Source organism: Lucilia sericata, unplaced genomic scaffold, assembly GCF_015586225.1.
Source record: "Lucilia sericata isolate MDLA Ls3-8-SP2 unplaced genomic scaffold, ASM1558622v1 Contig000833F_arrow, whole genome shotgun sequence".
Taxonomy (NCBI): Eukaryota; Metazoa; Arthropoda; class Insecta; order Diptera; family Calliphoridae; genus Lucilia; species Lucilia sericata.
This window is the reverse complement of record NW_023994825.1, coordinates 80,496-108,257: the sequence shown is the minus strand read 5'-3', so window position 1 is coordinate 108,257 and position 27,762 is coordinate 80,496. Positions and strand designations below refer to the sequence as shown.

General features: G+C 33.2%; 5 protein-coding genes across 9 annotated transcripts; 1 reads left to right on the top strand and 4 right to left on the bottom strand.

The window, feature by feature from the left end:
- Nucleotides 1–908: 908 nt before the first annotated feature.
- On the bottom strand, nt 909–2,435 carry LOC119608420 (signal recognition particle receptor subunit beta). The gene is made up of 4 exons (XM_037962841.1): nt 2,206–2,435; nt 1,839–2,136; nt 1,651–1,776; nt 909–1,593 (listed from the first exon to the last, which is right to left on the bottom strand). Exons 1-4 carry the CDS (start codon nt 2,309–2,311, stop codon nt 1,398–1,400), a joined length of 726 nt encoding a protein of 241 aa, XP_037818769.1. The 5' UTR covers nt 2,312–2,435; the 3' UTR covers nt 909–1,397.
- A 580-nt stretch (nt 2,436–3,015) lies between these two features.
- LOC119608414 (spectrin alpha chain) lies at nt 3,016–23,270 on the bottom strand. Of its 4 annotated transcripts, XM_037962830.1 has the most exons (9): nt 23,029–23,270; nt 15,047–15,112; nt 10,942–14,984; nt 10,380–10,454; nt 6,368–8,291; nt 5,707–6,310; nt 5,496–5,525; nt 3,618–4,218; nt 3,016–3,551 (listed from the first exon to the last, which is right to left on the bottom strand). In XM_037962830.1, the coding sequence occupies exons 3-9, from the start codon at nt 14,929–14,931 to the stop codon at nt 3,423–3,425; spliced, it is 7,353 nt and encodes a 2,450-aa protein (XP_037818758.1). In that variant the 5' UTR covers nt 14,932–14,984; nt 15,047–15,112; nt 23,029–23,270; the 3' UTR covers nt 3,016–3,422. The 4 variants fall into 4 exon arrangements, with proteins under 4 accessions (XP_037818758.1, XP_037818760.1, XP_037818759.1 ...); XM_037962832.1 differs by lacking the exon at nt 10,380–10,454 and having other exon boundaries at nt 23,029–23,269; XM_037962831.1 differs by lacking the exon at nt 5,496–5,525 and having other exon boundaries at nt 23,029–23,267.
- Nucleotides 16,599–23,022, bottom strand: LOC119608415 (protein disks lost). 2 transcript variants are annotated; one of them, XM_037962834.1, is made up of 2 exons: nt 22,643–23,022; nt 16,599–20,676 (listed from the first exon to the last, which is right to left on the bottom strand). In XM_037962834.1, exon 2 carries the CDS (start codon nt 20,573–20,575, stop codon nt 16,697–16,699), a length of 3,879 nt encoding a protein of 1,292 aa, XP_037818762.1. In that variant the 5' UTR covers nt 20,576–20,676; nt 22,643–23,022; the 3' UTR covers nt 16,599–16,696. The 2 variants fall into 2 exon arrangements, with proteins under 2 accessions (XP_037818762.1, XP_037818763.1); XM_037962835.1 differs by having other exon boundaries at nt 22,720–23,022.
- Nucleotides 23,271–23,688: 418 nt separating the features above from the next.
- On the top strand, nt 23,689–24,447 carry LOC119608417 (ragulator complex protein LAMTOR4 homolog). The gene is made up of 2 exons (XM_037962837.1): nt 23,689–23,943; nt 24,006–24,447. Exons 1-2 carry the CDS (start codon nt 23,810–23,812, stop codon nt 24,259–24,261), a joined length of 390 nt encoding a protein of 129 aa, XP_037818765.1. The 5' UTR covers nt 23,689–23,809; the 3' UTR covers nt 24,262–24,447.
- LOC119608416 (vacuolar fusion protein CCZ1 homolog) lies at nt 24,386–26,503 on the bottom strand. The gene is made up of 6 exons (XM_037962836.1): nt 26,355–26,503; nt 26,023–26,111; nt 25,860–25,957; nt 25,459–25,780; nt 25,191–25,366; nt 24,386–25,124 (listed from the first exon to the last, which is right to left on the bottom strand). Exons 1-6 carry the CDS (start codon nt 26,395–26,397, stop codon nt 24,404–24,406), a joined length of 1,449 nt encoding a protein of 482 aa, XP_037818764.1. The 5' UTR covers nt 26,398–26,503; the 3' UTR covers nt 24,386–24,403.
- Nucleotides 26,504–27,762: the final 1,259 nt, after the last annotated feature.

Sequence of the window (27,762 nt, the reverse complement as noted above, 5' to 3'; positions counted from 1 at the left end):
CAAATTGTTGAATTTTTAACGTTAAAAACTTTATTTTATTAACACGAATCAATTTCATACAAACGAATTTAATAAACTGCAAATTACACTATGTTTACATCTCAAACAGTGCTGTCAATCAGTAGCTGCAGAAACAAAACAAACAAACGGGTGATTTTTCATTGTTAGATAGTAATGCAGATGTGATTGAAACTTAATAGTAATCTGAATTTTATGATTTTAAAAGGAATGTAGTATTTAAAAAGGGAACGTTAATAAAAATATCATAGTAATAATGAAAAATATTTAATTGTTTCACTAAGAAAAACGCTTAGTTGATAATACTATTTCCGTTGAGTACTGCTTTGTCAAACTTGGCATCACTTTTGTTTACATTTGAGTTTGATTAATAAGTTTAAGAAAAATATTTGTTTTTTTTTAGTAAATTTTTGGATTTTTAGTTGTTTAGTATGATTTAGATACGAAAATGATTTCAATAGTGTTTTTAGCAATAAAGAAAAATAAATGTTATTATTTTTAATGAAAATTTAATAAAAAATATGTTGTGATATTCTGCACTGGCAGAAGCTGTTGCCAGTCAAAGAAGTGTACAAATTTTACTTCAAGAATTTTAATACTAGTAATATAGTACACCATAATATAACAATAACAAAGGTTATATCATGAATCTACATAAACATATTATGGAGCGCATCCCATAGTACTTTCCCTACAAATTTAAACTCAAGCTTTCTCCGGCTGAAGTTGATGGCTATCAAAAAAGTGGTAAAAATTTACTTGAAAAATTTAAACGTAAGTACAATATGTAACTATTTGTTTGTAATATTTGAAGTGCTGGAAAGAAGGAAAGACATATATAGCCTAAAGTATCCTATATAATACGTTTTGAAAAGAAACACATTTCTTGAGTTGTAAACATATCAAACAAGTTGCATTTAAGAAAATTTGATATTAAACAGTTTCCAAAGTGTAAAGAAGAGTCTTACTTTATATATTTACAATTACAATCCTTTTACCATTAATTCCATGAGGAATTGTATATTCAAATAAGAACTTTTTCGATCCAATCGAACAGATCTTTTTCTCTCAGAACAATAAGTAAAGCAACCATTTTAAAGTCTTTAAAATATAAACAACTTTTTTTCGTAGTTCAACTTTTTTATAAAAAAAAAATCTTAAATTTATTGTTTAACTAAAAAAGTTAATTAAATATTAATAAGGAATAACTGAACATTTTAACATTAAATACTAATCCAAAACAGAAAATGAAAAACATAAAAAATTATAAACACAATTAGCTTCCCTGGTAAAATTCAAATGAATTATTTTTAATGAACGTTGCTTGCTAAATAGGAAAAATGCTGCTTATGGATTTAAATCAATGGATTTATCTTAATCTACAACACTTTTTCCATCCAGTCGGTGAGATTGCTAAGTTCGCCATCTTTAGCAGAACCTTCATAAAATTGAATATTTTGCTGTAAATGTGACCATTCAAAGTCTTTGCCTTGTTTACCCAAATAGATGGGTTTGTTGGCATCATCATCACCGACAGATTGTAATTTACGGCTGCGTGTATCACGTATAATGTTCCTGGAATATACAATTAATATCAGTATAAGCCCCCAAATTGTTGTTAAAAAACCTTACATTTCTTTTTCCAACGAAGTCTTAATAACTTGTACACTCTTGGCGGTAGCTAAGTCTTGCTTATTGCACAATACTGCAAATTTACAGGGTAAAGTGGCCGAATCGGTGAGCATTATATAAAGAGCACTGAAATAATTGATTTTTGCTTTAATATAACGTTTAGTTGAAATTTCATTATATTAACTTACTCTGCCACATCACGTATATCTTTCTGTATGGTTACCGAGTCCAAAACAAATACAATGCCCTTGGCAGTTTTCTTATATTGTTCGAAACACTTCTCCCTCACCCTATAATGGCCGGGAATATCTACTAAACGTGCTCCTAATTTATAGTCTTCCACATTTTCCTTAATGGAAGTGAAAGTTTCTGGAAATTTGTCGTGTAAAATACGCATAAATATAGAACTTTTGCCGGCCTCACTTATGCCAGTTAATAGGAAATCTCTACGGGCTGATGATCTTTTACGGAAGATAACGAATAAAGCTAAAATATAATACAAAAATATTACAAATTAAATAAACATGATTCCACACATTCTCTGTTTAAGCTTACCCACGGCTATAAAGCCCACAATCATGGCCACCAATATTGGTGTCATATTCAATTCACCCAATTTAATGGGTTCACCATTTCGTTCCCTTTTCTGTGTTTGATCCATGTTTTATTAAAAATTGTTTAGTTTTCACTTTCTATATTCGGATTTATTTTATTTAACAAAATAATAAATATGCATTCCAATCGTCAATCAGCCACGCAAGAAACAATTGAAATGTCAAAAAAACAGCAGTGTCAAATTGTTATTGAGCTGCCAGACTGTTACTTTATGAAATAAACATATAAAAAGTGCTGCCAAGTCTGTAAGGAACCGTTAAATTAAAGAGATAGATTTTTAGAAAAAGAGAACTTAACTTTATTTGTAATTTTTAAACTGTCTGATTTTAAAAAAACTTCGTGTTTCTGAGTAAAAGTTTTCCAGTTTGTTGTGATGTACCAAGCGGTGTTGTAATTATGTATCCAATTGGAACACCTCGGTAAATTTCTCAATAAAATAGTAACCAGAGGTTTAAAAATAAAATAGATCATAAAAAGTGATCAAAAAATATGAAAAATACTACAGGAGATATGAAATAAACGATATCCATAACAGATTGAAAGTTTTAATAGAAAACACCAGTTCTTTAATTAATTTTTAATATAATTTATTTGAATTCAATACATATACATCTTTAAGATTTGATATATTGTCGAATAACTATATAAGGACAAATTGCTATGGATTATAATAATCAGTTATAAAAAATTTGGAAAAACATTAAAGAAGTTTAGTTATCATCAATTTTAGTTTTCATTTTATCTTGCTTGTTTAGCTACAACATGCAATAAACAACATCAAGGCTACGGGGAAAATGTAGGGTGAAAACATTTTACTTTTTTTTTGGTTTTTTCTTGTTGTGATTAAATGCATTATGAAGGGTGCTTAATAAGTAGAGAGAGGAAAAATAAAACGAAAAACAATAAATAACTTTTGAAAATCTATTACTAGGGATATTGCATTGTATAATGTCTGCAGTCTCCTTCCGTGTAGAGAGACAGTGTTTTGGGTTTTCATAAATATTTTCTTTCTCGCTTTTCTGCATTGTATTAATTGAAAAGTGTTGGCGTTTTTTTAAGAGCATAAATTAAATATAAGCATATATATTTTCTGATTTGTAGTGGGTTTTTTTAAGATTGAAATTATAAGATAAATATAAAATATATAAAAGCATAATTTAATTCTGGAAAAGAGTTCGTGTAAACTCAACGTAATCTAGAGCATCTTTAATGGGTTGTCCAGAGCGGGGTTCCACGTAAGGTTTCATTCGCTGCACACAATAGTCGGCCATGTCCTTGGTAAGATTCTGTTAAAGAAAAGGAAAATAAAAGGTTATAGGCTGTTATTGTTATAAGACTTTTAATATACTTACGCAATATAATTCTTCCTTGGTAACATAGGGACGATCGGAGGCAGTAATGGCGCGGAAAGCATTTTCGATTTCTTCGTAGGATTGCACATTCTCGGTTTCTTTGGAAATCATGAAGGCAATATATTCTTGCAGGGAAACATAACCATCGCGATTGGGGTCGACCACATCCAAAATAGCTTCAAATTCTGGATCAGGTTGACCTTCTTCCACCATGGGCAGATCGTAGCCAAGAGCACGTAAGCAGGATTTGAATTCTTGTTGATTGAGTTTACCACTCTTATCCTTGTCGAAATGTTTGAACATCATGGAGAATTCTTTGAGGGAATCTTCGGATACGCCCGAATGATTACGTGCCTGTATCTGTTGTTCCAAATTATGTTGCATTCTCATTGACAGCTGATCCAATTGATCCCATTGTTGTGCCAAACCGACTGTAGAATGTTCCGTATAACGATTGTCCAAAATCAAATGTTCCTCTAATAAAGCGCCAAGTTCTTCAATTTTCTTAAGATCAACACGACGTGCTCGTACTTCTGTGGCTTTGACGCGAAGTGCTTCCAGTTGTTGTTCCAAAGAACCGGAACCTTCCATCATAGATGTTCTACATATAGGAAAAAGAAGGGTTATTAATAAATTATGTTAAATAAATGTTGTTCGTGTTTAAAAAAAGAAGCAGTTTATAAAAGTTTTATTGTGGTTAATTGTGCTGGTTAAATATTGTATGTATAAATCGGAATTATCGAGTATATTCTATATACTATTTAAAAAGTTTGTATTCTAAAAAAAACTTTGAATTAAAACTGAAATTTGAAATAAAAATATATAAAATTATGTTAAGGATTCAATTGCTAATATTATAGCGCTCTATTGTGAACCGATTTCTGTAATGATCTCATATGAAACAATGCTTATGCTTAAAAAGATTTTAGTGATATTTCTATTAAAATTTAGAATTTCTTTCTCTAATAGGGTTTCGAATATTAAAAGAAATGAAATCTTGAATATTTGTAAATTTATTCTTGAAACAAAAACAACACAATCTAAATTACAAAAAAAATTGTATGGACCCACTACCATGGCTTCTTTAGTAATCTTAAGTGGTTATGAATTAAAATATCATCTGTTTAACTTATCATTATCATGGAAATTGCAATCATAGTTTAAATTGGACGAAATTTACTTATAACTAATTGTTTTCTTTTCTTCCGAAAAATTTTTTAAGGCTTAAAAGCTTATTGCTAAACAGTTTTCTAAAATAAATGTATTTCCTGAAAGTTCGAAAAATATATAGAAACTAAACTAAAAATAAAACTTCTGCGTAATAGTTTACCGGGCTAGTCTAAATAAATTTAAATTCAGAAATTTGTTTATAATTTGTTTTAAATTTTGCATGCATAAATAAATAAAAATAATAAATAAAATAAAGCATTTTTTATATATAATACAGCGCTCGTAGTTTGTAAATAGTTGGGTTAGGCTGAAAGGGCATCGTTGAGTTTTCATTTTTAATTTCTAACTCCTTAACAAACCCCTTCAATTGTGTTATAAGTAATTCATATTTTTACAATTAAGCAAATGGCGGCATTTAGCTTTTTTTCATAATTTACAGTAAACCGTTAGAATTTGTGAAAATCAGTTATATACAAACACTTATTTGTATATTTTTTTTTTTTGCAAATTTACAGTAAACCGTAGTTTTTCTCGAAAATATTTATATACAAAAAGATATTCGTTTAAAACAACACACACAGTTAGTTGAGCAATTTTAAGTTGCTTGGTTAACTTTAGTTAAAGAAAAATATACAGACAACACACATTTAAAAAGACGAGATTTTTCGTAATCGTAGAATTAAAAAAAAAAGATAAATAAATCATTACCCTTGACCATTATAACCCAGCATATAAAACCTAGAAAAATTAAAAATTTGTGTAAAATAAATTTAATATAAAGTGCCAAGTGCAAATAAGTTTGAAAAGAAAAAAATATAAATAAAAATTTAGCCCAAGATCCTTTATAACCATAAGTGTACTTTCTTCCATGAAAACGTGTAGAATTAAAATCATTAATAAATATTTTCTAATAACTTACCTAGTTTCGGTTAGCCACTGATGGAACAGATTGGCATGCTTAGCGAATTCTTTGCGCAATTTATCATTCTCCTCTTGACGTTTGGCTTCCTTGGCCAATTCGCCATCTCGTTCCTCTATGATCTTTTGCAAGTTACGCCAAGTTTCCTCAAGAGCTTCCATGGTGAACCAAGTGTAGGGATTGGGTCCAACATTGAAGCTCTTAATTTTCTGATCTAAAGCGGACAAGGCCTTGAAGTCAGCTTCAGCCGATGACAACGAAGCTTGGAATTGGGCGTGGGCATCGCGTAGGGCGCGAATTTCTTCGATCGAATTGCAACGAACAGGATCGGTAAGATCTTCTTCGGCATTTTCGAACCAAGAATTAAAGGCTGAAGCCTTCTTGGCGAATGTCAAGTAGAGTTCTTCGATTTGGCGGAATTGTTCCTGCATGGCCAAGAGACGTTGTTTGCGTGTCTCAGAGGCATCACGCAATTTCTGCCAGCGTGAGATGACATCTTCATGACGCTTAAGTATGGCTGGTGATTGGGCATGGTTTGCATTGATAAGTTGATCCTTCAAAGTGGTGATATTATGGATACCCTCTTGTTCGAAAGCATTAAGACCTAAAAGCAAACAACATTACAACAAAATCTATTTATAACCACAACAACAAAACTTACCAGCATCAAATGTCTCTTGTTTGGTCAATAAAGTTTGAACTGTCGAAAGATCACGTCCATATTCATCGGAGCGTACATAGTTCTCCTTATCCGCTATCCAGGACTCAACAACATCAGCCTTCCACATGAATTGCAAGTAAGCGGAGTTGTCCAACAAAGAACCCTTGCGTCTGGCAGCCAAAGCATTCAAATTGTCCAATTTGTTGCGTAATTGTTGGCATCTCTGACTAATGGAGTCGCCATGATGATTCTTGGCCTCAACCAATTCAGTACCTTGTTCACAGATCAAGGCACAACGATCCTTGTGGGCGGCGAAGTCAGTTTCAAAGGCATCGTGTTTCTTCAAGAGACCTTGAACAGCAGCCATAGAATCGCCATAATCGTCGACCGACAACAATTGTTGTTTTTCGGTAATCCAGGCTTCCTCCTCTTCGACTTGAGCCAAGAACTGTTGATAAGTAAGGGATTCATCCAATTTTTGACCACGTGTAGCAGCCAAGTTCTTTAATTCAGCCCAAGCCTGGTTGAGAGCCTTGAGACGTTGTTCAATTTCTGGCACTCCCAAGTTTGAGACATCCATAAGTTTTTCGCCAGCTTCTTGTACAGCTTGGATGGCGGGTTCATGGGAAGCCAATTCAGCTTCGAGACGCTTATGTTTCTTCTTGAGGTTTTGAACACCAGTCAAATCACGGCCATAGTCATCGGAACCGACCAACAATTTCTTCTCCTTAATCCAGCTCTCTTCGTCGGCAATGTCACGGAAGAATTGATGCAAAGTCAAAGCTTCGTTAAGTCTAGCTTGACGATGAGCAGCCAAATTGCAAATGCGTTCGTATCGTTCATTGATGCTTTGGCGTTTCTCTTGGATGCCAGCACTATCAAATTGGCCACTTTCAACCAACGAATCGGCCTGTTTGTTCATGTCCTTAATGCGATCTTCATGGGCAACAATGTCAGCTTCAACCAATTGATGTTTCTTCATGAGATTTTGCACCGAAGCCAAATCTTTGCCAGAGTCTTCGGTGGTGAGTAGAGACTCAACTTCACCCAACCAAAAGTCCAAATCTTTAACGGCAGCAATGTAGGTGCGCTGCTTGTTGGCCTCCTTCAGTTTCAACGATTTCTCAGTGGTCTTGTGGGTGAGATATTCCCATTGATCGGCGATTTGGGTGAGACGTTTCTGGACGGCGTCTTCAGAACCAGAACATTGCTTCTTATCAATCAGATTTTCACCCATGGCCAAAACACTTTGAATACGATCGGCATTGGCAGCCAATTCAGCTTCGAATGCTTGATGTTTCTGATGTTTGGACTGGATGTTGGCTGGGTCTTTGTAGCTTTCCTCGGTGGCCAATTGCAATTTCTCTGCAATCCAGTTTTCAATCTCATCAGCATCGCGTGAGAATTGCTGTAGGGTTTGTTCGTCACCCAAACGGGAACGTTTCTCAATGAGACCCTCCTTCAAGTGACGCCAGCGTTCCAAGACTTGTTTACGCTTATCATCAATCAAATCAGATGCATAATGATTTTGATTGATCAACGTATCAGCGAGAACTTGCAAAGCGGCAATCTTTTCTTCATGACCATTGATGGCCTTGTCGAAATCTTCATGTTTCTTAATCAAAGCTTCTACATTGTCGCCCTTATCATCGACATCATCGGCATTAAGGAAGGCTTCACGAGCTGACATCCAAGCTTCGGCCAATTCACAATCACGCATGTACAATTGCAAATCGAGATTTTGCTCCAATTGCAAACGACGTTCGGTCCAGGCCTTCTCCAATTCTTCGCGGGTCTTGGCCAAATCTTCGATTTTTTCCTTGATTTCAGGCGAAGCATAATGATTGGCTTGCAACAATTCGTTGCCAAATTGCTCAAAGGCACCAAAAGTACCAGCACGAGCATCAATTTCAGTACGATGTTCCTAAAGGAGCGTAACGACGGAATTGGATGGGGGGAAATTGAGAATAGAAATGTTAATTCCAAATACAAATAATTAATTTTAAATGTTTAACTGTTTCTCTTTGTTACAACCCAAATGTTAGACAACATATAATAAATGGATACAAACATAGCGTTGGTTATAGACAATATTCAGATAAGAAAAGTAATTCACATTGAGTTTGTTCTTGATTTTTTTTGTTTTTGTTTAATAAACCACTTGTGGTGTTAGATAAAAATTTTATTAAAAATATGCCCAGTTAAGATGTAAAACTAGAGATGTCAGAAGAGTTCTAAAGAATATTATTCAAAAATTTATAATTTTAAAATCTTAAAGCAGAGCATGTCCAATTAGGAAGTAGAATGGAATAGTAAACAATTCTTTAGAAACTCTGTTGAGACATTGTATTAAAACCATTAAAATTAAACTGCATTTGAAGCTATACGATTTATTTTTTTTATTATGATTGGCAATGAAAATAAATGTATCCACCGATTTATGATTTTTAAATTTTCTTCATTATGTCCCTATGAACTGAACCATTTTCAATGATTTCTTTTTTGTGCAATTTAACCCATTTCATACCACGAAATTTTAAATGAATTGGTAAGACTAGGTAGTGATTTGCTCTTAAAACGTGTTAGACTTAATATACACTTCACCTTGATCAAGATACTCTTAGTTTTGGACCTTCAACAGGAAGCTAAAATTTTAATAGAATTTTTTTCGAAACCCTTATATAAGCTGATATATGTTTTTGGAACAGACAATTTTTTCTCTAATTTATAAAAAAAAGTGATTATTTTACAAAATTTACATTTATTAACAAGTGGAATTGACAGAGTGAAGAGTATATAAAATTCGGCCTAACCGAATAATGCTCTTTCTTTAAAGATAAAATGGCTTTTAATCGCAATCTAGCAATTTGAAGTGATTCTGTCTGTATTCAGTGATTCGAAAGCCAGAACTAAAAGTTGTTACTGCAATTTCAAAAGTATTTACCTTTAACTTTGTATTTATTTTTATAAAATTATTTTTTTAATAACTTCTCCATTTAAGAAAAATGTGACAAAAGATTGTAGAGATACTTTTTTGAACTTTTTTTCCTGTGAAGTTCAGATTTAGTTTATATATTCAATAGATATTTAATTACTATGAAAAAAAACTGGCATTTACTTGAACATTTTACAAAACAGGGTTTGGGGAAGCTTAGGAAACTATAATTACAAGTTTAAAGCTTCAAAGTAGGTAAAAAATGGGTTAATTTTAAAAAGGACACTTTAGCTTTTTCAAAAGTTAAACAAAATAAAAGAACTTTATTTTTTAGATATCACAAATATATACAATTTTGTTTGTTAGTTTTAGGAAGAATATACAGAAAATTTTGTTAACAAAAAGTCAAGGATTAAAGTTTTAAAAAACACAAGAAAGTCATTAGACATTCTGTGTTGGAAAGGGATTTAATAGATTGTGTAAAATAGGAATAATATATCCATAGGAATTTAGAATTCAATTAGATCCTTCAAATATCTACTCGAATCAAACTAAAATAGCAGAGAACTAAGTCATTTAGAAACAAATTTTGGGTAGATATGCAAAAAGAATATACATATTTATAGGTATTGGTGGGTGGGTGGTGGTATGTATGTATATAATGTATGTTTGCTGCTTTTGTACGATTTGCTATGAAATGACTGAATACTTTTACACATAAATACAAAAAATGAAGTGTAGCGGTAGTGTTGATAATGAATGTATGATTAAAATGTTGATTGATTGGCATGAATATACGTATGAATTGCTGGCATTAGTTTTAGACAACTGAATTAGGAAAATAATAAAAAAATCAACACAATTAAACTATAAATACAACAATAGCCATTTGATTAGGTTTGGTTTAACTTATTTTGCAAATGGTAGTAGTAGTGCGTAACAAACAGTTTTAGGAATTTACTCTTTCATTTAAAACGAATTCGAAAAAGAAATTAACATTGAAATTTTGTACAACAAAAATTAGAAAAAGTAAAAAAGTAAAATTAGAAACTTTGATGATGGATGGTGAAAAACTACCTCTTTTGGTGTTGGATGGAAGAAGCTTTTGGCGCTACTATTTCCATACATATATTCGATTTCAGAACGATGAGCCTATAAAACACACACAGACGCATGAATTTTGTAAAAAATATAATAAAAAAACGTAAATTTTTTATGCATGAGTGTAAAAAAAACTCCAAAATGTTTTATACAATTACAAAGATTCCAAAGAATGCATGATGAATGTCGTTTGATTGAATGAATGACAGAGTTTAAACAAATAATTTGAATTGGAGCGTGTGTGTGTTTGTGTTGTGGTATTGTTTGTTGAAAACAAATTCCAGATTTTCCGGAAAATGGTAAATCATATCGCACACGTCACCCACGTTGTTTCAAAAGCGACAAACAAAACAAAAATACAATTTATTTAAAATCAATGATTGTAAAAAATCGTAAGAGATTTATGTAAAGCTTAATATATTCACTTAATAGTTTAGCCTAAACAAAGACACCTGTAAAGGCGTTTTCATTTCAGATTTAAGCTGCTTTTTACAAAAGCTTTAAAGAGCTAAGTGGCAATTTGAAAACAATAACCTACCTGATGTCTTTCGATAAGAGCTTCGGCTCCAGTAACATCATTGGCTAATTCATCGGAGGTGACCAAACTCATCATGGAATTGATCCAGGCCAAAAGATCGCGATAATCGCTAAGGAAACGTTGCAAGTCATAAGAGTCCAAGAGCTTTTCTTTACGAGCGGTAGACTTGGTAATAATCAAATCCCACATTTCATTGATTTCCTTTTGTTTAGCATAAGTTTGTTCGGCAGTATCAGGGTGAGATTGCATCAAGCGATTAGCAGTTTCATCCAATTGGCGAATCTTATCGCGCAAAGCAGCCAAATCACGTTCGACACCCTCGTGTTTACGTTGTAAAGTTTGTACACTGCGCAAATCTTTGCCCAAATCATCATTGTTAAGAGCATTCTCCTTTTCGGCAATCCAATCCTTAGTCTCATCGATGTCACGGTGGAAACGTTGTACTTCATGGGCTGATCCCAATTGACTGGCCTTTTCAGCAGTCAAAGTTTGCAAATTGTTCCATTTTTCGTTCAAGTCTTGCATTTGAGTTTGAATCTTCATGGCAGCTTCAGTTTGACCCAAAGAAGTCAATTGTATGGCAATCTCATTCATGTTGGCCAAACGCACTTCATTGGCCTTCAAGTCGTCGTTGAAATCATCGAATTTCTTTTGCAATACTTCTACTTCTTCTAAATCTTCGCCTACAACATCAGCAATTTGGGCATGGTTCTCCTTGTCCTTGATCCAGTTAGCCAAATCGGCTGCTTCACGTACCAAGACATAAGCCTTAACAGTTTCGTTTAACTTATTTTGACGTTCACGGGCCAATGTTAGCAAATTGTCATATTGAGAGTTGATTTGAGCTTGGCGTTTAGCAATCGAGTGATTGTCCACCAAGTTCTGTTGACTAGCGCTGAGTCCAGCTTCAATTTTCTTAATATAAGCAGCTGGTACAAAACCTTGACGATCATTAACCTCTACCTTCCACCAGTCCTTGTTGTTGGAATTCAAAAGAGTCAAAACATCACCTTTCTTCATGGAAACCTCACGAGGACTCTTTTCTGTGTAGTCGTACAAAGCTACAACACATTCCTTGCCAGTAATATCAACAACTGGAGTTTCCTGTTGACGACAGTTCTTGGCTTGTTCTTGCAAACCTTGGATAGTGTTTCCGAAAGCTTCCAAATCGGAAACCAAAGCTTCGTGTTTCTTTAAAAGAGCTTCAGAGGAATCTTCATCTTTTCCATAATCATTACCAGTGGCAATAGGTTCCTTTTCACGCATCCAGGATTCAGCCTCATTTGCATCGGCGAAGTATTGATGAGCTTGTAGAGAATCTTCCAAGTCTTGTTTACGTTGGTTGGATTTTTCTCTCAAGTTGTTCCATTGATCTTGCAAAGCATCCAAACGTTGACGAATATCTTCACTGGCAAAAGGTTGATCCTTCAACATATTTTCACCAGAGCTGATGACATTCAAAAGACGAGCTTCGTGGTTGTTAATTTCAGCCAAGACAGCTTGGTGTTTCTTAATAAGATTCTGTACACCAATTAAGTCTCTACCACGGTTGGTGGAAGCAGCAATAGGTTCTTTTTCACGAATCCAGGCAGCTTCATCTTCCAAGTCACGGAACAATTGTTGAACTTGCAAAGAGTCCATCAAGTGCTGTTTGCGTTCAGCCATAGGAGCGGCTAAAGCAGCATAACGGGAAGATAAATTAGCCTCTTTTTGACGAATGTTATCGGCATCGAAATGGCCAGATTCAATGAATTTGTTGGCAGCTACCTTAATGCTTTCAATACGATCTTGATGAGCCATAACATCGGCTTCCAAAAGAGCATGTTTCTTTTGCAAGTTCTGCACGGAAGTCAAATCTTTGCCATGATCTTCCGACAAAAGTTGACCCTCAATTTCACTCAACCACAATTCAATGTCTTCAATGGTGCGATTGAATTGTTGTTGTTGGCAAGCTTCATGTAACTTGCAGCCCTTCTTATCGGAAGCTTGAACCAAAGTTTCCCATAGAACAACAATTTCTTGCATGCGTGTGTTGATTTGGTCAGCAGCATAGTGATCCTTTTCGATGAGTTCAGTACCCACAGTGGTGATGTCTTCAATGCGAGATTTGTTGGCATTGAGTTCATGTTCAAAGTTTTGATGCTTTTGCATTTTTCCATTCAAGTTGGTGGGATCCAAGTAGCTGTCATCGGTAGCAAACTTCAATTTTTCACTGACCCAGCCCTTGGTTTCATCACAATCGCGTTCGAATTGTTGATAACGATTGGAGTCTTCCAACAATTGACGGCGTCTGTTGGATTTTTCCAACAAGGCAGCACGACGAGCCAAAAGCATTTGACGACGTTGAGCGACATCATCGGCAGCATAGTGTTGGCCATCGATGAGCTTGGTGGCGAAAATGTCAAGAGCTTTGATCTTTTCCTCTTGAGCAGCCAAACTCTTTTCAAAATCTTCATGTTTCTTGATGAGAGCCTCAACCGAATCCAAGGAATCACCTAAATCTTCATTAGCCAAGAAAGCTTCCTGTTTGGCCATCCAGGTATCAGCCTGTTCGGTATCACGGTAGAACAATTGCAAGTCCATACATTGCTCGTACAAGATGCGTCTATCTTCCCACAAGGAAAGCAACGAGCTCTTGTCATTTTCTAAAGCAGCCAATTTTTCTTGAATTTCGGCAGCAGCATAGTGCTCACGCTCCAAAAGTTTTTGGCCAGATTCAGTGGTCAATTTGAAACTGTCTTCACGAGCATCAATTTCGCCTTTGTGTTCTTGGTGGCGCTCCAATAGAGCCTCGGCTCCAGCCACATCTTTAGCTAATTCATCGGCAGAGATAATGGCCTTCATGCCATTAATCCAGGAAACCAAATCACGGAAATCGGCCAAGAAACGGTGCAAGAAATAGGATTCATCTAATTTCTGTTTACGTTCTCCAGCCTTAGCTTTCAAACTCTGCCAGTAGTTGGCAATTTCAGCTTGCTTATCGCGAATTTGATCACTGTGGTCAGCATGAATGGAGCACAAACGTTGAGCTTCAGCTCCCAAAGTGGAAACTTTATCTTCCAAAGCTGCCAAATCACGTTCAACACCTTCGTGTTTACGTTGCAAGGCCTGAACGCTGGCCAAATCACGGCCGTAATCGTCCGAAGAAAGAACAACATCCTTTTCGGCAATCCAGGCAACAGTCTCGTCAGCATCGCGGTTGAAGCGTTGAATTTCATGAGCACCAAAGAGTTTCTCTTGGCGCACAATGGCAAGTTGTTTCAAACGTTGCCAAGCCTCATTCAAATCATCTTTGCGTTTGGTAATGGTATCGCGATCAGGGTGAGCATCCTGAATCAACTTGTCGGCCAATTGATTGACTTCAGTTACGCGGTATTCTTGGGAAGCCATATCCTTTTGGAATTCATCGAATTTGCGTTGCAATACTTCAACATGTTCCAAATCTTGACCAAACTCATCGGCTGTAACGAAAGCCTCTTTGTCCTTAATCCAGAACATAACTTCTTCACATTGACGCAAGAATTGCACTAGAACCAAAGCCTGTTGCAATTTTTGACCCTTCTCGGCCAAACGGCTCAACAACAATTCCCACAAACGATGCAATTCATCGAGACGACGGCGTATGGTCTCGGAGGCAAAATGATTTTGATTAATCATTTCCTGGCCGGTGTTATCCAAGGAAACAATAGCATTGCTGTGGGCTGAGACCTCTGCTTCAAAAGCTTGATGCTTTTGGATTTTAGCCTGGAGATTTGTGGGATCGCGATACGATTCTTCGCTAGCTGCCTGTAGTTTCTCATTAATCCATGATTCCAATTCATCAGCATCACGCTTAAAGTACTGGAAACGACGTGAGTCTTCGAGTTTCTCACGCTTTTGACGTGTTTCAATTTTGAATTCATTGTAACGGGACAAGACCTGTTCACGTCTTTCCTGAATATCTTCAACAGTTTCGAGGATTTTAACCTCTTTAGGAGTAAAATTCTCCATGGTCGTTCGTTATTTGTAAATATCCGTTTAAATGTAAATTTATATCGTTTTGTCTGCAAATAAAATTAAACAAATAAGCAATAGATTGCAGAAGTCAAAGAGGTTTATCACTTACCTGAAATTGCTCTCGTTTTTAATACTGTTACTTTTATCGCTTTTTACGTTCGTTTTCGCTTTAAACCTGCAAAAAAGAAACAAACAAATAAAATATTTTATTAAAATATTAAATCAGAGCGACAATGAAATCCAATTAGTGCGAATGAAGTAATACCGTTTGCCGTCTTGATTATTATAACGACGGCGACAACATTAGTGTTTATGGAGCTGGTAAAGAATGTGTGATATACTGTTTTTTAAGCCAGTGATTACATAATTTCCACTACAAGTTCCCCAAGAGTCTAAAACAATTGAGCACGAATGACCTCAAGAGAATTATATATATATTATGTGAGTGTGTGAGCAAGAGAGGGGTTTTAAATTGTTTCTTCTAGTCTAAAATAAACACAATTTTTGTTTAGTGTTGCTTGTATCTTACCGCACCCTAATTAAAGACTCTACCCCACTCATTCAGAGTGAAAATAAAGAATGAACAAATTTTATTATTTTTTTTTTTTTAATTTTTATGTTGTCATATTGTTTAGGGGAAAAAGAAGGTAGAAAAGGGGCAATCTAAATGAATACATGACATACTCAAATTCTTTTGATTAATAAAAAACCCTGTTAAAAAATAAACACTTGATAACTGAACTGAATATCAGCCAGTTAAAAAAAATTCTTATCAATTCGCAACTATGTTTAAAATTGATAAATAATATTACGAACATGTTCTCGTTGTTACTAAATTCAATGACAATTTTCACGATTACAATTTTCAGTATCGTTTTTATGGTATATTTGAAATTTATATAATAAATTTTGTTTTGTATGTAAATGTCATAGAATTTATGAGGTTTAATATTGTGGTCATGACGTCATGTGTGTTTTATGAGTCATATTTTATTCTAAAAGTAGAATTTCGTTAAAACAGGCAATTTTTTAGAACTTAAAATATTTGTTTATTTTTAAATATTAAAAATATACCTTGTGATTTAAGAGCTTGTTTTAACATTTTACAAAAATACTTCATTAAAAGGAATAAAATTTACTGCATGGAAGCACAGAATAAGTACATGTAAAGCAATGAATTTACGAATTTCTCATAGAACGAAAGTTCTTTAGGATTCTTAACTCTTCACTTTTGCATCTAGAACTTAAAATCTATCAATTTACAAAGAATAAATCTATAACTAAAGACCAGTCCTAGGTTAGCAGGCTGTCCATAGGTATACGTACATACATACATACATATGTATGTACCAGAACAAACTAAAATTCTGCCGGGTCGAAACAGTTAATGCATAGTCAAAGTTGTGTATCAAGCATTTGCTATATGCAATAGTTGAAAATAATTATAATATTGATAAAAGAATTCAATTATATTTTATTAGAAAATTGTTTTCGCCAAAAATATTCAGTTAAACATAGATTTCCTTTTTATTCTTTTTTCTGGAAACTGAATAATCCAACATAACTCGTACATAAACTTGATTCAGAAAATATTATACAAACACTATAACCTCCCTAAAACAATTCCAAAAATTTCTTTATTAAAACACGAATCATTTAAATTTAAAATTCATTAACACTATAATAAATCTTTATTAAAATTAAGAAGAAAAAATTAAAAAAACATACAACAATAATTATTAAAAAAAAAGTTGTAACTTTAAAAGAAATCAACATCACGCGATAAATCGGCTAACATATCCATAAATAAATTAGATTTTTCGTTGTCTTCATCATCGTCATTATCCTCTTCATTATCACGAGCTTTCTGTGGCACTCCGGCGGTCTCACTTGCAATAGTCTTCAACATATTAGAAATTTCTGATAAGACTAAGGGATGCCACTCATGTTTAAAAATTGAGACAAACAGCTCATTGGCATAATTTACGCTAATGACCTGTTTTTTAATCATCAACACCACCAAGTGACCTAATTTATTAAAACAATATTTTCTAGTGCCCAGAGATTCTATAAATGCAATGGTAATTAAAGCATCATAAATACAAATGCCCGAAGAGGAGAAACTGTCTAAAGCTTTTTGCATATTAGGATGCAACCAGACTTCACAAGCAGCTTCTATTAGTGGATCAGTTAGTTGTGTGTAGTGTTTAGCTATTATATGTTGTAATAGTTGTATTATACCTGCACCTAGTAAATGATACAAAAATGAAGGTAATTCATTTTCAAAGGCCTTTGTCATATTTGTGAAAAGTTTAATTAGTGGTTTAGCATCTTTGAAACGATCCACTCTTACAGAGGTACAGTGTAACCAGTATTGTAATTCATCTATTAAATCAGATACACTTGGTGTCTCTTTGATGATGATTAGTTGGGTAGAACCCACTTGAACTTTATTTTTATTAGCACTACAGATTTTGTTGGCCATTTCTTGAAGATTGGCACAAAAGAAATTCTCTCTGATAATATTCGCCTCGAACCATTGAGATATTTTAATTTTGGCTTCACTATCAATGATCATAAAATAGGTTCGCTTTAAAACAGTTGAAGTTTCCTCTGACAAGAGGCTGTCTAAGGCATTATTAATGCGTTTATGCAACATTTTAGGTATGGACTCATTCCACTCTTTTTTAACTTGTGTATAGGCATCGTTGTATATGGTTTTAATACTGTTAAACACCAAATGATAATTAAATGAAGTTATTTCATTGACCAAATTGTCTGCATTCGCTTTAGCGGGCAATAGTATTTTATGCTGACCATCCTTTACCACGCTTTTGTAACATCGTTCGGTGCAAAACTTTATAATTTGTCGGGTGGATGAATTTTGAGAATGGAGAAATGCTTGTATTAAAGATTTTTGTACTTGGGAGGGTTTATTTTGTTTATCATTTAAATTGTTTGCTCCATCTTCTTTAACCTCTGCGGTACTGGGTAGTTCTGCAATTCTTGTGGTTATGTGACGATAACGTCCAGTTCTTGAAGCATTTTTAGTTTGAGCATATTTCGCTGGCATTATGGATACTCTAAATTCAGCCAAGAATGGACAAGCAATGGGTAAAAGGGATTCTAGATATGGATTTAGGGCAAGATGTTCAGGATCGTTGTGTTGTCGTAATTTAGTTTTAATAAATTCCAACTCATTCGTGGAATCGAAAGCATTTTTTCCTTTAAGTACGGCTCTATAGTTGTAATATTGTTCCGCAATAAATTGTTTAGTTTCGAACAACCAGCCTAAGCAGAGTTTTATAATAAACAGTGAAGAGTTGTTGAATGGTTTGGGTTTCTCCAAGCCCAAATAAGTATACAAAGCGTACATTAGTTTTAAAGTTTTCATATAGTTTTCCAATTGTAAGGTGACATTATCCAACATGCCGAAATATTGGACCAACCAGGGAATGGCTATCAACAATTTGCCCTGTTCAATGGCTTGTTCAAGTAGACCTGACAAATCGAAAGTGGGTTGCATTAACGAACGCAGACGCACTTGATTCTTTTCAACTTGTGAAGGCATTGTATTGCTGCTGCTGAGATTGTAAGGCAAGGATATGGTGTAACCAAGAAATTTAGCCAAAATTAACATGGAATTTAAAATATCTGGTCTTACTACAATAATATCACTTGGAACACAGTCAATTAAAGACAAATCCTTTTCCTCCGCATCATTTTCTGCTTTACTTATATCGATTTGATCCAATGAAGAGTCGTTTAGCGTAGTTAACTCTGTATAAAGTTCTATTTTTAGTTGTTCCAAAAATGCAAGAGATCGTGCTTCTAGAATAAAATCCCGAAAAAAGGCTTCAGTACGTGGAAACTGATAATCCACACTAAACTGACTGGGTGCTATTAAACGTTGAGTTAGTTTCGAGAATTTTTGCAAATCCACATCCAAACCAATTTCCTCGGGTGATGTAGCATTCGAAGCGGATATTAGTAGTTGTGAAACAAACAGCTTTGCTAAATGAGCCATATTAATGCAATTTTCAGAAAGTTGAAATATTTCCCTTATTTTGGGTGTGATGTCTGAGGAAAATTTCCACATGGGATTTAGATGATTGGATTCCCAAATTTTTAAACATTTATAAAACAAATCTCTTTGAGCCCGAAAATTGGTAAATTCATTGTGGGAAGTGAAATTATCTCTTGAATCTTGTTCTTGCTGAAAGTATACATTGTTGCAAGGTTTCGAATCGAAACATAAGGAGGTGTCACAAAATGGTTTATCCGTCACTAATTGCAGTTTACGTTGATAGACCTCCAATAAGTAAGATTTGACATCATCGTCTAAATAAGAAAAACGTTCACTAATCACGACTACCCCCAGAGATTTTGCATCTAAAGATCCTAAGGCAAGTTTTTGGCGGTTCAGACACAATAAAGCAAAATAAATTGCATTTGATAAATGCTCTAGACAAGCGAGACCTTCTTCATTCGTTTGATTTTCCTGTAAATGTAACTGTTCCATTTGATCGCAGGCCTCAGTTACAAGATTATTTGTATTAGTGGCATTTAATAGATTCAAAAGAAAAGACAATTCATTCAAAATATTCGTGCACAAATTTAAATCAATAATTAAGGCATACATTTCTGCCAGTCGTTTGAGTGCAAAATTCTTTTCCATTTTCTTTAGATCTAGTGGAATATCCTCCTCCAACATTTCTTTGGCAGGTGTACTAGTGGCCATTGTTTCGCTAGACAGCGGCATTAAAGGCATGGAGACATTTATTTCTTTGCATATTTCGCTGGAATTTAATACCAAAGATTTACGTGCTGCCAATATGGCACATTGTTCCTTATCCTCCAATTCGTTGTTAGATATTTTAAGTATATTATTTTCATTGCTGAAAGAACTCTCTCCGGCAAATATGGACGAAGTGGGGCATGTTTCCACCTTTTTACTTATACTAATGGGTTGCAAACGTTTTTTGGGCTTTTCTGCTTGCGATTTTTGGGCGGTCTGTTGATTTGCTGTGGGTGTGGATTTCTTCTTGTGAGAACGATTGTTGGTGGACGTATTCATGACCAAAAAGTCACCCAAGCACAAACTAGAAGTAGTACTTTTATTAGCCGAACTTGGTGTAGTCGACAATCTGAGTGAATTCTTCGATACATTACGTCTAACCGGTGTTGAAGTCGAGTTATTGTGTGAAAAACCCAAGCGATCAACTGATGTGCTAAGTCTCGGTGTTGAGTGTGAATCAAATTCGATGCAAGAATTATTCTTCAAATGACCATTTTTTAAACTTAGATTGTCATTGGGTGTAGATGTATTTTGGTGTGTTAGATCCATTAACAAACGTCTGGGTGTGTTTGAGTCTTCTTTGCAAACATTCGATTTTATGGCTCTTACAGGAGTTTGACATTTTGGTGTTTCAGTGCCACTCGTAGTCTTCAAATGTATCTCGGTATATTGTCGTAGTGTATTTAGAAAATAAACAGCAAACTCTTCTATAGTACAAAAATTGTTGTTAGCAGCTTCAACTTCAAATTGTTTTAAAAACCATTTACGAAATTCTTTAGTTTTCAAATTGATTTCGCATTTTATCAGGCTCTTAAGCTTTTCTTCTGGAAGATTAGTCATGGTTGTGGCCGTTTTTCTAATTCTAGTAGATTTTTACTTTAGTTTATAGTTTCATCCAACTTGCATTACTCCTTTTCAACTACCGTTAGACCGTTAGGTATCTGAAACGGAAGATGATAAAAGAGAATGGTTGGTTTGGCAAATAGTAGCTACTCGAGCTGTGTAGATTTTTAATTTAGTTTTTATTGGTTTTCTTTAGGCACATTGTGACAACAACTTGGGTTTTCAAATACATTAAATACTTTGTTTTACGAGAAACATTAAACTACTTTAGATAGATTTGGTTTTAGTAGGAAGATTATTTTTAGCATTGTATAATAATTATATTTTGTTATAGATTGTATTTATGTTTAAAACTGATATGTATGTAGCAAAATAATATTATATTTTACTTAATATTTATGTATGTAATGTATTTAAATATGTATTATATTACATTAAATAAAGAAGCTTTAATTTATACAATTCAGATAGGTATATTATACAGAATTATATTTATACGCCTCAAACTAAATGCAGTTGCATCAGCAAAACTACATAAATTACTAAAACGGATTTTTTTATATTGTTCAAACATCTCAAGTTATTAATACCTTTTTCAAGCATGTAATATAAAAACTGAACTAGAACTAAAGTTGAACTAAATAAGAACTGAGCTAGGACTCAACTAAAACTGAACTAGAATTAAACTAGAACTGAATTAGTACTGAACTAAAAGTACAAATGAAATAAATCTGATCTAGAACTGAATTAGAACTACACTGAAACTGAACTAGAAATGAACTAAACCCGGACTAGAATTAAACTAGAACTGAACTAAGTCAGATCTAGATCTAGAACTGAACTAGTACTAAACTGAACTAGAAATGAACTAAAACTACAAGTAGAACTGAACTAAAACTGCACTAGAATTCAACTAGAACTGAACTAGTAACAAACTGTAACTGAACTAAAAGTGAACTGGAACTAGTCCCCTAAACTTTTTATACTTTCGAGCAGTACCTATGTACTTAATTTCTTACAGCTAATTTAAAGTTGTTACAAATGTCCGGAAAAATTAGACAAAGGGGAAGTTTCAAAAAAATATCTGCCCAAAAATGAGAAATTATTCACAAAAACCTAAAATTAAATAAATATCATTCGAAGTTGTGTCTGGAATTAATTAATTCAATTAAGTAAAAAACAATTGAACAAAAATTTTAAATACAGTAACAACTCAAATGTATTAAGTAATACATTCAATGATGAATTACACACTCTTTCTCTCCACTACCCCAATTCCAGTGTATGGTTTTAATAAAAAATACTTATCAAAATAGCAAAATGACGTAATTCTTTAAACATGGAGAATATTGAACATAAAAAGTAAATAAAAAATTCAAAACATACAAACACACACTAATAATAACAACCAGCAAATGAGTGTGTCAGCCAGAAGAAGATGATTTCAAAACAAGAGTTGAAAAAAACTGACTCTCACATAAAAAAAAAAATTTAAAAAGGGGGAAGAAGAAAAATTGTTGCAAAACACGAACTAAGCAAAAGTATTGAATCATAAGCACTATAGAATGTATAATGTTTGGAAAAATTAGGTTGAAACCAACAATATACATATAAATACAAAAAAATCAATTTTCTTTCAAAAGAAAGTTCATATTATTAATGCACTCTTCGTGTATAGTGTACGTTGGTAGATGGTGAGAACACCGGTCTATCTTTTGCTTGTTAAATGTCAATATATTCGAAATTCTTCACTCATTTCTGGTTTGAATATTTTCTGCTAAAAATAGACTACAATGAGTTAGTAAACAAATTGTACAACAACAATAAATACAATTGAATTTAGACAAATCTTTAAAGAAAACAAATAGTATTTGGTAGATACATACATACATATGTATCTACCAAATACTTTCTTCATTACACTACCCAGAAAAAAAAACCAAAACAATTTAAGAAGATAAAAGTAAATAGAAGTTGGAATAAAGCACTAATTAAAAAAGAAGTCACAAGTGGAAGGAGGACAGAAAGAGATAAATAATATAGAAACTAAAATGAGCACAACACCTTCTTCTTCTCTATTCAAATCAATATACTCCACGAACGGATGACGTCGTTTTTCTCACTCACACACACACACTTACAAATTATACCAGGCGAAGAAAAAAAAAAACTTTCTTCTGAATATTTCATTCGATTTTTTCCATAAATACAGAATTTTTCCTTGAAGGATTTCTTATTTTACTTGAACATTTCTTTAAATATTTTCAAATTTTCAAGTTTTCTTCAACAGCAATTAAATAAAAAAGGCAAATTTAACATAAGATTCAATTTAATTAAGGGTGTGGCGTGGTATCAATTTTTCTTATTGATTTTTTCACATTCTCTTAAGGTTTAGTTTTAATAATTTTGTTTTTATTAAATTTTATTTGATTCAATTGATTAACACTTACACTTTAAATATTTCTTTTTAATTTGTTATATTATTAATCAGATTTTCTTTTTTCTTGTATTAAGATATTTAGCCAACTTGTAAAACTTTATTTTTTCACGTCCGACCGTATCAAGAGCAAAATACAAAATGGTGACCAGAGACCCGCGCCGATTTGGCTTTAAGCCGACTACGCCTAGCCGCCGAACAAAACGTCAAAACCACCGCCGCCAAAAATTTTTCAGCTACGGCTTAAAAATGTCGCCATATTTTGTATAATTTACAGATCACTTTCGATAAATTTATGGAATTTTACAATATAAAATTAATTTGTTTTCAATTAAGCAAGTTTTCTGCAATATGCGTACTCAATTGATTCATCACAATTTTAATAAATAGCAAAGATCATCTTAGTATGCAATATATAAATTTCAAATCGAATTTTTGGTCTATCATTAAAGCCGCCCTTGACAAATTTTTTTATTTAACGATAACTTTACGAATTTAAATTTTTTTTTCAACTATTAAATTTGTAGTAGATTAAATGAACTTAAATTTACTTAATTTTTTTTCTCTTCACTAAATTTGCTATAAAAATAAAAGTGAATAATTTATTATATCCGAGATTTAACGATTTTAACGAAATCTGATTAGAATCTAGCAGCTGAAAATTTTGACAGCTCTAAAAGTTCAGTACAGTCTGGCAACTTAGTTTTAGTTTGTTTTTTTTTTCATCAATGAAAAAAGTGTCTTTGTTTTGATTTTGTGTCGGAAGGATAAATTTGGGAAATCATTTAAAAAACATGGATAAATTAGCTAATCAAATTGGTTATTTAGTAATGAAGGAAGATGGAGCTGTTCTGGAATCTGGAGGAGAATTACAAAATGATGAAAGAAGTGCCAATATTTTTTTAGATTTTATAAATCTAACTGAAAGGTTTGACAAAAGACACACACCCATGTTTGTTTTCCTGATAACAAATCTGATTTTTTCTTTAGTGTCGACGAAAACTTTATGCCAAACAGCAGCTGTGAACGTATTTCCATTGTGTACGAAGACCACAGCTACAACATCTGTATGTCTAATAGACGCATCTATATTGTGAAACTGCGTAATGGTTCAGCAGCTGCTGTTAGAGGAGTTGTTGGAGGAGGCGTTTTAGCCGGCCCTAATGTTAACGGGAATGGCATAACAAATAATAGTGTATTCGTGGAGTCGGATGTCACATTGGGTACAACGGCAGCGTTAACTTGAGAATCCTCAAGCGCTGTCTGTTGCGCTTTCTGCGCCCATAGCTTTCGACAGCGCAGTCCCACGGACAGTGCTTGCAACCCTTCCAAGGATCGTACTAGACGTTTTAGTTGGAAAACACCGTTTATTTATTTAATTATATTGTTTATTTGTCAGCGAATACACCATCTTTAATTTCTTGTTCAAAAATGCGTTCTGCTTCTTTTGTTACGTCCAGTAGAGTAGCCTTTTGACTAAATATCACCACAAAGCGTTGGCGCCAATTGAAACGCCGTTTAACAATCCAAAAATCATCGGTAGACTTGATCATAATCTCGGAGTAGCTAGTTTTATCACCATCCCTTTGAGGCTTTTCAACTTCGTTGTCTGAAGAGTTAAATAAATCCGCTATAAGATTGGTAACATTCTGTGGTAAGGGAGTTTTATGTTGGGGATCATCTTCATATAAATTACTGCTTAGTTTAAGACTTTGATCGTTTAGAAATAGATATTTCGGTGACATGTACTCAGCATTATTGGTACAATCCATTGTAGAGGTTGCGGAAGTTTTTCCAGTATTGGGTTGCTTGGCCAAATAGTCCTCAATATCTCTGGCCAAAACGTACAGTTGTGAGTTGATGGCATAGCTTAATTCGTCCAAAAGTTGAGAGGTTAATTCAACCGTTTGCTTAAAGAACAGGCACAACAAAGCATTTGTCGAGGGAAACAAAACCATTTTGTAGGAAACTAATTGTCCATTTGTTTTTAGAAAAATATTGCGGCTATTTAGTGGAGCATTGGACAAGGGATCTCGTTGAGTTATTTCAATACTTTGAAATATATACTGATAGAGGGTAAATAAATTGGAAGAGTTAAGTTTTCCGCCACTGTGGGAAGTGAGAAATAGGCGATTAATGGGAATTTTGACATTGTTACACAGAGTTTTAACTTACACTACTACAAATTCTTTGTAGAGAAATATTGCATCCGTTATAGAGGGAAAAGTGGACTTTAAAGAATCTATGAAATTGTGCACCCTTAAGAATAAAAATTTATCCAGAGGCAAATATTGTAAAGAATTCATAAATTCAATTATATCATTGGCTGGCAATTTTAGTGAGGTAATGTACTGGAATTAGAATTATTATAAAAATCATTAAATAAGTAACTTTGTAGATACAAAGTCAGTATTGAGTGATTGCAAATAGCAACAAAAGTTACCTTGTTGAAAAAATTCTCCAATTTTTGCGTTAGAAAATCACGAGCCGTTTCTTTGTTATCGAAAAATTGATCCAAGATCATTTGGAATGTGCCGTCTTCCAAGCAAAAGCGATTATAGCTTTGTATTAGCAGGCGTCTGTAGAGGGCATCATGCAGTTCATATTTATGATATTCAGGATACTCTACACCATCTTTCGAATGTATTTCCTTGGGAACATTTAAAACTAAAACCAGCCAAAAGTTGGGCTCGGGTTGATATAACAACTGGGTAGTCTTCTCGGTATGAATAACTTCACATTCACCAGGTTTTTCAGTAAATGAGCTTAAATAAAAGGATAATAATAGACAAGTTTTAAAAACTAATACTGACCACAGCTTCATATTATTATTTGGAAACTTACTCTGTAAATGCTGTAAAGGCTTGACTCAAGCCTACATCACGTATTTTAGCATTTATATCAATTTCTTTGGGATAATAATACAAGATTTTTTCTTTTTCCTTAAAATATAGTCAAATGATTAATATTACCAAGATTAAAGGGCGTTTTGTTGGCAATAAGTTACCTGTCCCTCTTTTTGACCATAAGTCGTATTGAAGATATAAAAACTTCTTATTGTTACCTCAACTTTACGGGGCTGATGATGCATTTTTACTAATAACAAAAATTAATTAATTTTAAATGAAATTAATAAGTTTACATGTATTATTTTCTCAATTAAATATTTTATGCTATTGCAACAGTAAAAAAACAAAAAATTTACAACAAAAAGAAAACAAAGTTACAGCTGTTTTCGCTTATAGGCATTGCCAGCTTAAATTATCTTAAGCAACGCAAAGATGCCACATGTATTGTTAATGCTAGTAACCGTTAAATTTGATTTTTTGTTGAACTTACACAATTTTCTCACGCTTAAACCCATTTTATTGCAAGGAGCCATTTTGTAATCTGGGAATTTTATTTTTACGACTTAAATTTTGAAATCCAAAAGAAAATTTAATTTTTAGTTTTCATTTATAAAAAATTTTAATTTCTTTTTGACATAAAATTAAGTTTCTTTTACGTTTTATAGTTTTCGATAAAATACTAATTAGGATTATGATCAAAAATGTAACTACTTTATTCAATTGAAAGCTTATTATATACATATATCTGAGTCGATTCAGCTATGTCCGCCTGTCTGTATGTTTATTGAAATAAATTTTTTGAAGACACAGATATGTTTGTGTTTCAAATCTTCAGTAATTCTATCACACATACTTTCGAAAAGTTCCCTATTTAAAATTAGCAAATTGGGTCCAGATATTATGAGCAATTCACAAACAACCCATGAAAATATTACGTATTTTCTTATTCCTGATTAGTTATTTCAGAAATTGATGAGAATCGGCTCAAAAATTTTATTTAGCTCCAATACAAAATTGCATATATCCGAAAAATTTATTAATTGTTAATAATTTCTTCTAGAATATTGGTACAAAATTCAAATGAAAACTTTAACATTTCTGAAATTTATTTAGTTAAGTTTTTTGGGTATTAATGATTCGGAATAGCCTAGTATAGTGCTCTAACTTGTTATTTTTTTTTATAAAATTATTATCTCTGATCAGAAATCTGAGCTATTACAGATCAATCTTCTTATTTATTTTTACAGTTTATCGAAAAAACGAGATTTTAAAGATCGATTTTTATTGAAAATTTTGAGCGTTTACAGTTTATTGTTGTTTTCTCGTTGCAATCTATAGCTTCCGAATTAATTTTTCACAAAAGTAGATTTTTGGGCAGAAATTTGAGGGATCACAACTCGAGCACATATACTCAACAATTTATTTATGTTTTTTTAGATCTAGTTATCTACATATGGGCAATTTCATGTCAACTGACCCAACTCAAAAAATCGATTTTGATGTAATTTGCAACAAGATTAGTACTATTGGATAGTAGGTCAGACACAAATTTTCAGCTCTATCGGTCAAGAACTAATTTGAATAAAACCCTATAACCTATAAACCCTATATGCTATAAACTCAGGAACTATGGAACAATATTTCAAATATGTATTCTAGAGATCGACTGAAGTGATCCTGTAAAGATTCAAGTTTGTCCGATGATGGCGTCAAAGTTATAATATTCAGTCAAATCGCTAATCCGAAAACTAGTAAAGCTAAATCACTTATCTTTACAATGGAAAAAATATAGACCAATATTAGGGCCGGTAATGTGGCTCAGGTTCAGCTAGTTTGTTTTTTTTTTCATAAAAATCCATCTTTTGCCAGAAATCTGAGTTATCACAGATAGATCTTCT